Below are 15,173 nucleotides of genomic sequence, written 5' to 3'. Positions count from 1 at the left end.
AGGTGCAGAGGTCGGACGCCCTGGCGCTCCACGCAGTCGCGCGACCACCTCCCGGACCGCCGCCGCCACCCCCAGCGCCCTCCGCGGCGGTTTTCTCCCCTCAGGCCCCGAGCGCCGCCGAGCCAAGAAGGACCCCGCCGTTGCCAGGCAACGCGGCCCTACCAGGTGGCCAAGGAACTGCCTGTCCAGAAAAAGGACAGCGAGCGGGAAGCCCCGAGGACCCCCTTTTCCCTGCCCAGGGATTGAGTTCCAGAGCCTGTTAGGGAGCTACCCAGACAGGCTTTAGTTCCTAAAGTGCTGAGGAAACGCACGGGGCGGTAAAGGGGAGGCTCGTCGGTGAGATGGCGCCGGATCTCGCTTCTCAGAGGCATTCAGAGAGCTTCCCCAGCGTGAACTCTCGGCCGAATGTAATTTTGCTAGGCCGCGAGGGACGCAGAGAGGGGCTGCCACCAGGCGGGGGCACGCGCGGTAGTCTTGTCCCTACCCGCCCGGTGCCGCCGTCCCCGGCTCCCCTCGGGACGAGTCCGTACAGCTGGAGCCGTTCCGGACCCGGAAGGGGCGGTGGCGCAGGGTCCTCGCGCGTCCCACGTGGGGTCCCGGGCCCAGCAGTCTGCGCACCGGGCTCGCTGCTGCACCACGCGTCACCCACGCAGGCCATGGCAGCCGCCGACGGTTCGCTCTCCGACAACCCCAGGACGTTCTCCAGACGTCCCCCAGCCCAGGCGAGTCGGGTGAGTTCTGACCCGGCTTCAGCTCCGTCCCCACCCGCGGCCCGGCTGTGGGCGCGCCGCGAGCTGCAGCCGTGCCTTGGAGTCGGGTTTCGAGTCATTCACGGAGTTAAGCGGGAGAAAGACACCGGGCAGCTTCGGGACAAGTTGCGCCGAAACACGTGTCTCTAACCGGAACACCACCCGCGGGGATGCGCCTGGAAGCGGGGAGTGGAGCGGTATGGAGGGGCGGGGAGCTGGCTCCCGCGCCTAGAAAAGTAAAGGAAGGAATTAGAGGCTGTGTCCCGTGGAAGGTAGGACCTGAAGTTCCGGCGCAAGTCCCAGGCCAAAGCTTAACTTCTCTAAGCCAGTTTCCTCAACTGAGTGCGGACTGAGCTCTGATTTTTTTTTTTTTTATCTTGCCCACATTCCTGTCTAGGAAGAGTCATGCCCTACAAACCATAAATTCTCATCAGACGGCTTTCATTTAACCCTATATATCGTGACTTACTTTCCAAACTGGCTCTGGCCTAACATTATGTGACAAAGAAGAAAGTTAAAATATTACCCCTAAACATGTTTCTTTGCCATATTTTGAAATGGCTTTGCAAAGCTGTTCTTTGGGGGGGGGGTGGGGTGGACATTTGCATCTGCAAAGAATCTCTATTAACATAGCTAGATCTTTTTCTTCCAGGCCCTCCCAATCCTAAAGAGATTAAGAGTCTACCACCTTTCAAAGATCTGAATAGGAAACACCTGTCGTCTGTTGTCTCTAAGGGCAGCCACTAAAGACTTGAAAAGAACCTTGGTCTCCACAATCTTTTACCTTAACCTGAGCATTTTCTTTGTATCCATCCCAGGTGTTTAGACAAACTCAACCAACTGTCAACTAGAAAATGTTTAAATTTACCTATAGCCTGGAAGCCCCCGCTTTGAGTTGTCCCACCTTTCTGGACAAAACCAGTGTATTTCTGAAATGTATTTGATTGATGTCTCATGCCTCTCTAGAATGTATAAAACCAAGCCGCGGCCGGGCGCGGTGGCTCACGCCTGTAATCCCAGCACTTTGGGAGGCCGAGGCAGGCGGATCACGAGGTCAGGAGATCGAGACCATCCTGGCTAACAAGATGAAACCCCGTCTCTACTAAAAATACAAAAAATTAGCTGGGCGTGGTGGTGGGCGCCTGTAGTCCCAGCTACTCGGGAGGCTGAGGCAGGAGAATGGCGTGAACCCGGGAGGCGGAGCTTGCAGTGAGCCGAGATCGCGCCATAGCACTCCAGCCTGGGCAACAGAACGAGACTCCGTCTCAAAAAAAAAAAAAAAAAAAAAAAGCTGCACCCCGACCACCTTGGGCACATGTTCTCAGGACCTCTCGAGGGCTGGATCATGGGCCATGGTCACTCATACTTGGCTCAGAATAAGTCTCTTCAGATATTTTTGAGTTTAAACTCTTTTCGTCGCCATGAGGAAGGTTCGTTTGTTTCAGGAATGAGGACTGGCAACTAGGAGTTTTTTTGAAGAGCTTTCAAAAAAGGGACAGATTTTCATCCCCATGCAATGGAGGGGGATAGGAAAATCGGTTTCATTGATATAATCCCATTGCTAGAGAGGGGTAAGATGCCCTAAAATTAACTTAAGCAGTAACTGAAAACTGGTTTCTAGGATAGTTGATTTGTCTCTTAGAAAAGAGGACTACAGGACAGAAAGACTGATTAAAATCATAAAATGATCATCAAACTTTAGGATTTAGATGTTTGGCAGTAAGGAGTCCAGCTAGCCAAGTGTAGCTGCATCTGGGTGGAGGGGGGAGAAGGATAGAAGAGCCACTGGGAGCATGGGATTTGGAATAGGATACACTTGGGATTCGGATGCTGCCCTTGCTGCACACTAGCTCTGTGACCTTGGAGCAAGTCACTTAATCTTTCTGATTCTCAGTTTTCCTATCTATAAAATGAGAACAATAATTTCTACTCCATAGAAGACTATTGTAAGGATTCATTGAGATAATATACATGAAGACTATACGTTGTCTGGCCCATAGAAGCACTTAATAAATGCCAACAGTATAAAGTAGTTTTGGCTCCATTTTGGATAATAGATTGCTACATCAGGAGGTCAGTGGGGTGCTTGTGTCCTCTGCAGAGCCTGGTAACTAACACATAAGAAGCATTGAGTAAATACTTATAGGCTACCTAGTTTTATGGTTATCAAAAGGGGATTAATTAATGCAGTGATGACAGGTGTCTGCGGTGGCCTTGTCTAGATCTACGTTTTTTGTTTTGTTTTGTTTTGTTTTTTTGAGATGGAGTCTTGCTCTGTCTCCCAGGCTGGAGTGCAGTGGCGCGATCTCTGCTCACTGCAAGCTCCGCCTCCTGAGTTCACGCCATTCTCCTGCCTCAGCCTCTTGAGTAGCTGGGACTACAGGTGCCCACCACCACGCCCGGCTAATTTTTTTGAATTTTTAATAGAGATGGGGTTTCACCGTGTGTTAGCCAGGATGGTCTCCATCTCCCGACCTCGTGATCTGCCCACCTCGGCCTCCCAAAGTGCTGGGATTACAGGCGTGAGCCAGCCAGGCTTAGATCTACATTTTCATTGATGTCGTGAATGAGAATGAGGGATATGCTGATGAGACTTGCCAGTAGCCTGAACTTGAGATGGGTAGCTAATATACTGGATTTAGAAAGACTAACAGCTTAAATTATGCTATATCTAACACTATGCAGAAATTTTCTCTCTAAAAATACTTTCTGGGCTGGGCGAGGTGGCTCACACCTGTAATCTCATCACTTTAGGAGGCCGAGGCAGGCAGATCACTTGAGGTCAGGAGTTGGAGACCAGCCTGGCCAACACGGTGAAACCCCATCTCTACTAAAAATACAAAAAAAAGGCTTGGCGCAGTGGCTCACGCCTGTAATCCCAGCACTTTGGGAGGCCGAGGCCGGTGGATCACGAGGTCAGGAGATCGAGGCCATCCTGGCTAACACAGTGAAACCCCGTCTCTACTAAAAATACAAAAAATTAGCCGGGCGTGGTGGCTGGTGGTGGGTGACTCTAGTCCCAGCCACTCGGGAGGCTGAGGCAGGACAGTGATGTGAACCCAGGAGGCGGAGCTTGCAGTGAGCCGAGATTGCGCCACTGCACTCCAGCCTGGGCGACAGAGCGAGACTCTGTCTCAAAACAAAAAACAAAAAACAAACAAAAAATAGCTGGGTGTGGTGGTGGGTGCCTGTGATCCCAGCCACTCGGGAGGCTGAGGCACGAGAATCACTTGAACCCGGGAACCAGTGGAGGTTGCAGTGAGCAGAGATCACTGCACTCCAGCCGGGGTGACAGTGTGAGACTCTGTCTCAAAACAAAAGCAAAACAAAAAAAAATTTCTGATATTAATACAAATTTATTATAGAAAATTAGGAAAAAAGATTTTTAAAAACCCACTCATAATTGCCATACTCAGACAATGCTTGTTGCCATTTTGGTGTATGTCCTTTTAGAGAACAACTCAAAATTGGAGTCACTACACATGAAGTTTTCTTTTTTTTTTTAACTTATCAAAAATTAAGAATTATTATAAAGCTCTATTTCTTCAGACAGTCTGGAATAAGGTGCAAAACTGTACAAATTGACCAGCAAAGGAGAAAAGAGAGCCCAGAAGCAGACCAATACAAAAATGGAAATTTTATTCATGACCGAGATGACACTGCAAATTGCTTAGGAAAAGATGACATTTTTAATAAGTGGCACTGGAACAATTCGTTGTGTGGTTGTGTGAATTTAAAAACTGAAATTGGAACCTTATCTCGCACTATGTATAAAAAACCAAATCCATGTGGATTAAGACTATACAAGGCAAAACTATAATGTTGAGCAGAAAGAGTAAGTTTCCAGCATACACATGTTTTCTAAAGCAAAGAGGATGCAGTTAATAAAAGGGATTATAGTATTGTTGTGAGGCCTCTAGAATATAGAATCATGATGCCTGGGGAAAGCCTGGTTCCTTCAGTGATTCTGGGACAAATTACGTCACATCTCTGCCTCCATGTTTGCATCGTAAAATGAGATGATAACGGTACCTGTGTCGATAAATGAGAGAATACATGTGAGTACTTAGTATAATCCTTGGCATATAGTAACTACTCAGTATGTTTATTAATATCAAAGCCATGGCATCTTAGACTCTTAGGTCTTGATGGGCCCTAGAAGTCATCTGCCAAAATCCCCTCATCTTACAGGTGCGGCAACAGAGACTCAAACGAAAGTGACTTGCTTCATGTTGCACAACTAATTTTTAGTAGATTCAGATATGTCCTTGCTCCCTCTCTGCTCAGAGGCCACCTCACGAAGCATTCTTGGTTTTCTTGCCTCCCTCTCCTTTGCCAGAAGGAGGCCATGTTAGTCTAGCTTTTGTTGGTGCTCTCATAGCCTTTTTTATGTATCTCTTCTGTAGCACCAATGTGGAGGTTGGATTTATGCCTTTATACTTTTGTCTCCTCTGCTAGTGTGTAACTTCCTCAAGGGCTTGGCAAATCTACTTTGTGTCTTCAGAACCAAGCTTCTTGACAACTGCTAAATGAATGTGTTTTGGATGCTGGGGGAGAAAAGCTAACAAGTAATAGAATCGTATCCAGCTGGTGGAAAGGGATAATTCCATTGTGTGTTATTCATTCATCTTACAAGTATTTGTTGAGTGCTTACTCTGCCAGACAGGGGCCTATACAGGGGATACAGTGCTATGTAGGACAGACTGGCCCCTTTCTTGTGGAGCTTACAATCTAACGGGAAAGACAGACATAAAACAATGAGTTCCGTGCTATGCTTATTATTTTGCCGAATGCTATGGAGGAGAATAAGGGTGCCAGGAGAGCCAAGAACAGAGCACCTTGGTTTGACCGGGTGAAGAGAGGTCAGGAAAGGCTCTTCTGAGGAAGGAGTTGGTCAGCCTCCATCTGAAGGATGAGTACATGGTGGCCAGCCAGAGGGCAGAGTGGAGTCCTGGATGTGGGAGTAGCATGTGCAAAGGAGGAGGAAGGAGCACAGCACATTCTAGGAATTGAAGGAAGACCCGAGTGGCAGAGAGTAAAGCTGAAGCTGGTGAGGTGGCCAGAGGTCAGATTCTAGAAGGCTTTGTTGATCATATTACAGATTTTTTTTTTTTTTTTTGAGCTAGCGTCTTACTCTGTCACCCAGGCTGGAGAGCAGTGGCATCATGGCGTCATCACAACTCAATCCAGCCTTGACCTCCCGGGCTCAGGTGATCCCCCCAACTTAGCCTCCAGGTAGCTGGGACTACAGACATGCACCACCATGCCCAGCTAATTTTTGTATTTTTTTGTAGAGACAGGGTTTCACCATATTGCCCAGGCTGGTCTCGAACTCCTGGCCTCAAGCAATCAGCTCACCTCAGCCTCACAAAGTGCTGGGATTATAGGCATGAGCCATGGCACCTGGCAATATTACAGATTTTTTAGTTTAGCCTAAGAGCAATGGAAAACCTAATGTGTTTAACTCTGAGTACTTGCTTTTAGAGAGATGTTGACATAGGAATAAAGGGTGACCAAGATGTTAAAGGATCTAAAGTTGTGTCCTGTTTGAAATATTGAGTCCAAAGAAGAAAGAAAAGAGAGTTATGTGATATATGAAGGAATGTTATGTGTTAGGAGGAAGTAAGCTTGTTCTGTGTTGCTGCAAAAAGTATACCTCAGACTATTAGGTAGATGTTCAAGGATGCAGATCTTGCATAAATGTCAGAGACAGCTTCCTGATTCCTAGAATGGGTCATGAACAGAATGGGCTGCCTCATGGGATGCAGGAGGTGTGCAGGGAGAGGCTGCCAGTCCACCTGCCCGGGACTGTCAGGAATTCCATGTATGGCGGGAGTGGCCTTTAAGAGTTTTTGCGCTCCAGGAGTCCTGGGTCTGTAAATCAGGTGAAGTCTGCACATTTCATACTGTCTTGCAAATGATTCAGCAAACCTGAAACTTGATTTCATCTCTTTCTTTAATCTGAAAATTCATAAACTTGAGACTTTGTAAAAAATAAATTTGTAAGATGGAATATGTCTGTTTTTACTTTATTAATATTAGATATTTGAAGTTGTATTTAATTACTTAGGTAAAAGAATCCTTAGGGAACAAAGAACTGTTGTTATTGGTAGGTTAGTCTGAAGCTGACAGTCATGGCTAAAGAAAGCCGACATGTAAAACCAAGTCATTATTTCAAGCAAAGAGGAAAATAACATATTCTGAGAGAACCCAAAACTCCAGAATAACAAGCACTGGCTACTCAAGGGATGCTTTTATATTCATTTGTAAATCAGAAAAGAAGGCCAAAGAAAATAGAGGAATTGGATGTTCCTTCTCCTAGGGGAAGTTTGGACATCATGCATTTAAGCACATTCCTATAATGGAAATAAGAAGCAACAGGCAAGAGATCCCTAGTGCTGTGTAGCCTGTAATCGACAATCAGGCAGAGACTCGGGGACTCAGAGACTCGAAAGGCAAGGGAGGTAGGAAGTAATTGTGGTAGAGGTGATGGATGGAGCAGCATTCTCATTTGGAATGGGAACAGGGCGTAGGAATTTTCTCCAGGCCGTCTGAATCTGGAGGAGCAGCTTGAGAGGAGAGAATGAGAGAGATCCAGGCGCTAGGGTAGAATGGTAATGAATGTTTCCGCTTCCTGGGCACGGGCTGAGATGCGCATTCCCCCTCGCCCCTCTCCTGTGCGGTCTCCAGTGTGCTTTGTTGGTGGAGAGAAAAGATTCGTTTTCCCCCACCCCTCTTTTCTCCTTGGGTGAATGGTTCCTAGGAATATGGATTGACACACCCTTCACAAGGTGGATTCTTGCTTCCCTTAAAACAGACTCCATTAGTTAACATTCAACTGGAAAAATGCTGCTTCTTCATCCTTACCTTATCTTGATTGATTTAACAGTTAAGAATGGCTGGTGAGGTCTGGTAGATGAGTGAGCTGAGACTTTTTTTTTTTTTCTTTTCTTTACCTTTTGGAAGAAGCTGAGTCAAAGAGTCTGATTGCAAACCCTAAACTGTTGCTTGACATATGGGGCATAATGATCTCTGCAGGGAGAGATGCAATTCTGTGGGCAGTCAGGCTTCACTCCGAGCTCTGTCTTCATGGACTAATGCATCTCTTGTTGATCTTTCCTTCTGGGAACAACGCAGCAAGCAAAGGCTACAAAAAGAAAATACCAAGCGTCCAGTGAGGCTCCCCCAGCGAAACGGAGGAACAAAACTTCATTTCTCCCAGCCAAGAAAACTAGTGTTAAAGAAACTCAGAGGACTTTTAAGGGGAACACACAAAAAACGTTTTCTCCAAAGAAGCATTCGGTTAGCACAAGTGATAGAAACCAGGAGGAGAGACAATGCATTAAGACTTCATCACTGTTTAAAAACAACCCTGACATTCCAGAACTCCACAGGTATGTCCAGGGGCGGATGCCCTTCAGGAAGAAAAAAATGTGTTCTGCCTTTTCTTTCTTAATATTGGCACTGATGCCTGGGTTTTTGTTCATCATTTGCAGACCTGTGGTAAAGCAGGTGCAAGAAAAAGTGTTTACTTCAGCTGCTTTTCATGAGCTGGGCCTCCACCCACATTTAGTAAGTACCTTTCAGTGTTTTCTGGGTCAGTTTTTTTTGGTGTGTTTGTCCGTTCAGAAGGTCTGTGAAATGGCAGCTCTAGGAGGAGAAATCAGAGAGTGTTTGTTTCTGCTCTAAGTTACCTGAATGAACTCAGATTGATATGATACTCTTCTAGGACAGTTCAAGGGTGCTTAGGTTACTGTTCACTGTTTTCTGGCCCCCGCCTTCCCCCATCCTCTGTTTTTTTGTGTTTTTGTGTGTGTGTTTTTTTAAGTATTGAAGACTTTCCTCGACTAACGTGATTTAGGGTCAGGACATCACTTGCTAAACTTAAAACAGCTCCCTATTTACTGGATAGTTGTAGTGGTGAAGCCGTTTGTGGTGGCAGATGTCACAGTGGCCATAGGAGAGGGAACTGTGCTGGCATCTTGCTGTTAAAGGACGTCCACAGTTTTAGAGAAGTAAGGGAAGAAGAGTACTTTGGTGTGTGTTCTACAAACAAATGGACACTTTAAAGGAAAAAAAGTGAGTTCTCCAGACTCATGAGTAAGAAGAAAAAAATATATTAACTTTTAGGCAGGCTTGGTTTCCTCTGCACTTACGGTTACAGCTTACTACCCCTTCTGTAGGGTGGGTTACCTAAACTTGTTTTCTCACCTGTGGGGTAGATCAGGGTTTCTCAGCCTTGGTGCTGTGGACATTTTGGACTAGGTCAGTCTTAGTTTTGGGGACTGTCCTGTGCACTGTAGGATGTTCAGCAGCATCCCAGGCCTCTACCCACTAGATGCCAGCAGTGCCCGCCTCCCCTGGTTATAGCAAGCACAAATTTTTCCAGACTTTGCCCTGTGTCCCCAGGGAGTTAGGGCGGTTGGCAGAATTGCCCCAAGTAGAGAGCACCACCTGGGTGGAGGAACTTAATTTGATCATAGTAGTCAATGTTCTCTCAATAGTTTCTCCTTTTTTGTGTAATTTCCGTTAAATATTTTGTATCAAAATATTAATTAAAGCTTTTTCATCTTCTCTTTTAGATTTCCACAATAAATACGGTCTTAAAAATGTCTAGTATGACCAGGTAAGAACTTCAGGCTCCTCTTGATTTCTTAGGCATTACGTGGGTATAACCGGACGAAACCTGTGTGTGCAAGGCAGAGCAAATTTGTGTCTTGGCGTTGGAAGACAGTGCCAGGTTATCAACCATAAAGGGTTGTCATCTCACTTAGCTACTCATTCTCTCCACCTGTTAAATAGAAAGACTGGCTTTCCATCCAGTTCTGCCCTTGGCTCTGAACCGCAAGAGACGTCTCATCCAGAAGGTGGGCTGCATGAGCGCCGCTGTTTTCTGTGCTTCCCTGAAAAGAATTTGGCCAAAATATAGCATGTGACCATGTCATTTCTTAGTAGTAAGAGTTAGGGTCAACCAAAAAGACGAGTAAATGTTCAGTTGGATAGAGTGGGATACTGAAAAAATGTTTTCAATGTTTGTTACAGGGAATGACTCCTGGAAAATAAAGAAGTAAAATAGGTGCGAGGAGATGAGCTTCCTTGTTTTGAGTATTTGTGCTTCTGTGCATTTTCATAATGATTTTTTACTTTTACTAGTAAAAATTAATAGGAATATTAAAGACCAAATTAAGGGACCTCCCCACAAGTTTTTTGTTTGTTTTCAACCAAATTTAAGTGATTTTTGTGTCTCTTTCGTTTCTCGTTTTAAAATACATGTGTAGACACACATTTCAGCATGTCCATAACCTTTTCCTGGAGAATGGACAGCTGCTGCTGGCTCTCTGAATAGTTGGCGAGCTTCCTCCTGCTATCCTGCATGGAAACCTTTCCATTATGTTTCATTGTGTTTCATATTCCTGTTAGTGAGGGCAAGAGTGTGTGATACACTTTGTGGTAACTGATTTGTTGTCATGCCTGTTTCTTTTTCTTTTTTTTTTTTTTTTTTGAGACGGAGTTTTGCTCTTGTTGCCCAGGCTGGAGTGCAGTGGTGCGATCTTGGCTCACTACAATCTCTGCCTCCCAGGTTCAAGCGATTCTCCTGCCTCAACCTCCTGAGTAGCTGGGATTACAAGTGCGTGCCACCACTCCCAGCTGATTTTTTGTATTTTTAGTAGAGATGGGGTTTCATCATGTTGGCCAGGCTGGTCAAACTCCTTACCTCAGGTGATCCACCCACCTCAGCCTCCCAAAGTGCAGGGATTACAGGTGTGAGCCACCGCAGTCGGCTGCCTGTCCCATTTTTAAAAGAATTAGTTTAATAGAATGGCCAGTCTCTGGTTTGCCTCACTATTTTCAGGCTAAGTTCTAAAAATATAACTAGGGTTTGATCTTTATAATCATCGAAAGTTTCTTCACACCTTTATTTGAATGCTTTGATAGCTTCTAAGGAGGCAGTTGCCAGATGAATCCAAGTGTGGGCAGTTGCCTTTTATGTATCCTGCGTCTCTGCCAGTAACTGGATAATATAGGTAAAGTGTGTTCTTTTTTTCGGGTGGCTCAGTGTTCAGAAGCAAAGTATTCCTGTGTTGCTGGAAGGCAGAGACGCTCTCGTGAGATCCCAGACGGGCTCAGGTTAGTCTCATTTCATCTCTGCCCTTTTTCGTCTGCTCAGGCCCACGGTCATGCAGTAGGTTTTGCCATGCGGTGTCTGGGTTGGTGGTGGTGGCAGTTTTGTTTTGTTTGGGGGAGGGAGGCCATGCTTTTGATTAGAGCCCTGAATGTGTTCACATAATGAAAGGAAGGGGACAGTTGGTGGTACCACGATGAGAAATGATTAGGAAGTAGTCCGGTTCGGCTATAATTTCCTCAGAGCCTATTTCGGGGCTTTACCAAGGTGTGGTGGCCACAGTTGCCCATTCTCACTCTAGTGGAGAATGAATGTCTTCTTCTGGTGTTAAACACAGAGTGATTTCTGGCCTGAGCGTACACTGATCAGATGCCAGTTGTGCTCGAGGACAGAACACTGTTTCTGCCGTGTTCCAGGCCAGTCTGGACTTGCTGTTTTGACCCTCATGTGCCCTCAGCGGGCAGTCAGCTATCCTTTACTCCCACCAGCTCGGCCACCATTCAGAAGGCTGGATACCCAAAGTTTTTGCCATCTGTTGGTTTCTCCGCAATTAGAGATTAGCTCTAGAGTACAGACTGGCTCCCAATCACATCAGCACTGCAGAGATGTAATTGACCACTGAAGCTCATCTGAGAGGGTAGGGAGGACTTCAAAGGAGGAATTTTCTGGCTCCTACAGACAGCCATCAAGTTGAGCTTCTGTGTAATTTGGGAGACATATTCTTATCTCTTGTTAGATGAATAAAGGAACTGAAGCTTCTAGTTTTTTAGAAGTACTCATTTTACAAAGCAAAATTGGGATTTGTGGCAGACAGGGGAAGTCCCTTTTCACTTCTCTTGGATGTATAATGGGCAGTTTCCCTTTCCCTAGAATTTAGTACTACTGGAAGATAGCAGAGCCTGTTTCCTCTACATCCTTTGCTTTTCTTAAACATCTGTAGGGTGTGTGATTTTAATTGCTTCTGCTTTTTTTTTGAAAGGTAAAACTCTTGCCTATTGCATTCCTGTGGTCCAGTCCCTTCAAGCAATGGAGTCAAAAATACAGGTGTGTATCAAATGTGTTTTTCTGTCATTGCTCATAGTGCATAAGCAACCATCAAACTGAAGCATAACAGAAACATTAGGACTAAAAGAATCTGTTTTCACTGAGTATTTTTTTCACCTCCTTTTAATTTATTTATTCCATAAATGTGTTGTATCTAGAGACTGTGCCTAGAGTAGAATAAATACACTTCACAGTTGTCATAGTAAGTGTAACAGGAAAGCTTTGTAAGATGCTCCGCGTGTGTCAGGCATGATACTTTGCATGTGTTCCCTTCTTGAATCTTTCACTGCTCTCTCCCCCACCGTGTTACAGGTATTACTGTTATCCACATTTTACAAAGAAGAACAGAGGCTTAGGAAAGTTAAATAACCAAGGCCATGCAACAAGTAATGGAGGAACTAGATTTCTACCTCAGTTCTGTTTGGCTGCAGAGACCAAGCTCCTTACTCTTGTGTGAAGACTTACAGTGAAGGTTAATTCCTGACTCCTGTGCTATGTAGGGGCCATGCATCTGTGTCTTCCACAGTACCTAACATGGGACCTTTTACAGAATGGTCACTCAATAAAGGTGATCTGGTTTTGCAGCTATCCATTCATGCTCGAGTCTGTGTTGTATATAAAGCATTAAATTTTAACCTTCTAAGTTCCAATGTGCTGTTTACTTTTGACCAAGAAGGCTGAACTTCATATTTAAAACAGTGGTTTCTCATGAACAGTAAATATGAAAATAAGCACCTATTTAGCTGAAATGTTAATATGAGGACAAATTGGGCTACCTCATTTTTGAGATTATCTAGAATTATCTTTAGTTGTGAAACATGTTAAGTTAGTGCCTGGGTTGAGTTCCCTAGGAGGCCAGTTAACTGCTGTGATCCGTGGGCAGAGGCTTCATCTCAAACGCCAGCCCAGGATCCTACAAATACAGCCCTCGTTGTTCTCAGCTGGGAGGGAGTGGTGAGACCAGAAATAGAAAGTGAGGTGAGTGCAAAAAACAGACAAAAGCTAATCGATTACTGTTTTTCTCAGTTTGGGTATGCAGAATTAGCAGTATATCTAGCCTACCTGATATTTGAGTGACAATAATAGTGTTGCATTACAGTCTATAAACTAAAACAAAATATCCATGAGTTCAAACTGATACAAATAAATTATTGAATAAATAAATGAGGGAGAAGGTAGAATTCTTCTTTATGTAGAACTCTAATAAATAAATATAGAAATGATAGAAATAGAAAGTCACCATTTGGCAAATGCCACAGTAATATTGTTTCAGGCGTGAGTTATCACAGATGCTAAAATGAGTGGATGAAAGTATTGATAATACATATGGAGAAGCTGAGAGAAGGGTGTGTGGAAATTCCTTGTATTTTTTTATACAAAATTTTGTAAGTCTGAAATTATAAGCCTGAATTCATTCAAAATGAATAGGTTCAGAATTTTTAAAAATCAGTTAAACCCTACAAAATCATCCAGAGATGGAACCAAGTATAGCCATTAAAAAATGATACTTTTTCAATTACTGTTTGTGAACTTGAGCAAATATTCTTGCTTTGTTACTTGAAAAAGAGCAGGTTACAAAATGATGTGTATAGTGTGACCCCAGTTTCATAAGTAATAGTTGTGTATGTATGCATAAAAAGGCTGGAATAATTCTTAGCAAACTGTTAACATTGGTTCTCTCTGAGTGAGGAATTTTATTTCCTAAAGGTAACTGATTTTTTTCCCCCTATTAAGTGCTTTACGGTGAGAGAATTTGTGTAAAGTGCTTAGCATTGTCCCTGGCACATAGAGAAAAATAAATGTAAATTACTACAATCAGGTAGTAAAGTCTCATCCACTTACGTACTCCAGGAGAGCATCTTGCCAGTAGAGAGGTTTTTCTTTATACCAGTTGAAGAGTTTGGACTATTTGAGCTGGAATGGCTTATACAGTTCTAGCCTAACTCTCATTTCATAGATCCATGACTGGAGGATGAGAGAGATTTGATGACATACACATCAGGGGAATGGTGTGGTGGGCAGCTGTGCTCAGTCCTGGGTCTGAGGGTAACTTGAGGCAAATTGTTCATCCTCTGTGCCTCAGTGCCTTTGCTGTGGCACAGGGATAGTAGCAGTCAGTGCCTGTCTCCAAGGGCTGGGATCAGGGTTGAGCTAATGCATGTGCAGTGTTGAGACCCGACGGGCAGTGCATGGTGACATCATGCTTTAGCCATCGTCAGCAACGTGGTCATGTGGCTAGTTGGAGGGGCAGTGATTTGATTGGTTATATGTCATATTTTACTTGCTGCAATATTTTAAAAAATCACGAACAGGTCGGTCATTCTATTAAAGACTGGAATATTCTGTAGAAACGCAGTTTTCCAAGACTCAATTTAATTCACTTATTTCAAGTAATACTCAATATAGTCCCTTGGAGTTCATTGTAAAATGATTTGACCTGTAAAAAACTTATCTGGAGGGCACAGCAAATTTAAGGCACCCAACAGATCCTTAAATTACTTTGGTGATGGCATGAGAACGGACTGCTTTTCTGTGTTCACACTCTTCAGTTATTTTGGCTCTGATTTTTTTTTTTAACATCATATCCATCCTCCCTCACTTACTTGTGCCCTGTGAGGAATTGATTTTTCTTTCTTCTTCTCTATGTAGTAACACCTTTTGAAATGTCAGAATCTCCTAACGTCACACAGTGGCACGTTGCTGCTGTTGTACTAGCATATTTACCATTCCTAGCCTGCGTTCAGTGTAGTCTCACAAAGTCGATGTTGAGTACAGACAACTCTGGTTTGAATTCCAAATCCTTTTCTTCTTTTGGGTAAATGTTTCTTATGCAAAACACGAAAACCATACTTGTAATTGAATTTGCTGTTAACTCTGTGCTTAGCTTTGGCACTAATGTTGTTTTGTTCATTCATTCAGTGTCTTTGAGCACTTTGAATGTGCAAGGCACCATTGGCTTAGGGGCCTTTTTCAGATTACTTTGGTTTCTTCTGTTTTTTTAATTAATACTCTTTAGATATAATGTACCATATATGTTTTAAAAATTTCGAAGAGTACCAAAAATATATATAGTGAAAAGTAAAGTCATCTATTCCCACTTTCCCCTAGTGGCACAGTTTGCTTCTCAAGATGCCATGGTGGTTATTACCAGTCTCTTGTATATCCGCCTGGGGAAATTCTCTGCATATCAAGCAAATATGAGGATGTATAATTCCTCTTACCAATTTTGTGAAGTTTTTTGTTTTTCTGTTTTGCTT

At 44.0% G+C, this 15,173-nt stretch overlaps 1 protein-coding gene across 12 annotated transcripts in view; it reads left to right on the top strand.

The window, feature by feature from the left end:
* The first annotated feature begins 172 nt into the window (after positions 1-172).
* The window catches only part of DDX31 (DEAD-box helicase 31), a 122,504-nt gene continuing 107,503 nt past the window's right edge, over positions 173-15,173 (top strand). For 6 of the 12 annotated variants that reach the window (XR_010130384.1, XM_063696818.1, XM_004048776.4 and 3 more), the window contains exons 1-6: positions 195-731; positions 7,887-8,143; positions 8,246-8,321; positions 9,332-9,375; positions 10,807-10,877; positions 11,852-11,916. Coding sequence is in view for 11 of the 12 variants with exons in the window: in XM_063696818.1 (XP_063552888.1) it covers positions 342-731; positions 7,887-8,143; positions 8,246-8,321; positions 9,332-9,375; positions 10,807-10,877; positions 11,852-11,916 (903 nt within the window). In the remaining variant the exon portion in view is untranslated. Of the gene's footprint in view, positions 1,022-7,886; positions 8,144-8,245; positions 8,322-9,331; positions 9,376-10,806; positions 10,878-11,851; positions 11,917-12,228; positions 14,492-15,173 lie in introns of those variants that run through there. The other 6 variants (XM_063696819.1, XM_019033885.4, XM_055351416.2 and 3 more) reach the window with 5 other exon arrangements.

The sequence above is a fragment of the Gorilla gorilla genome, chromosome 13 (genome assembly GCF_029281585.2).
Source record: "Gorilla gorilla gorilla isolate KB3781 chromosome 13, NHGRI_mGorGor1-v2.1_pri, whole genome shotgun sequence".
Lineage (NCBI taxonomy): Eukaryota > Metazoa > Chordata > Mammalia > Primates > Hominidae > Gorilla > Gorilla gorilla.
This window is presented reverse-complemented; position numbering and strand designations above follow the sequence as displayed.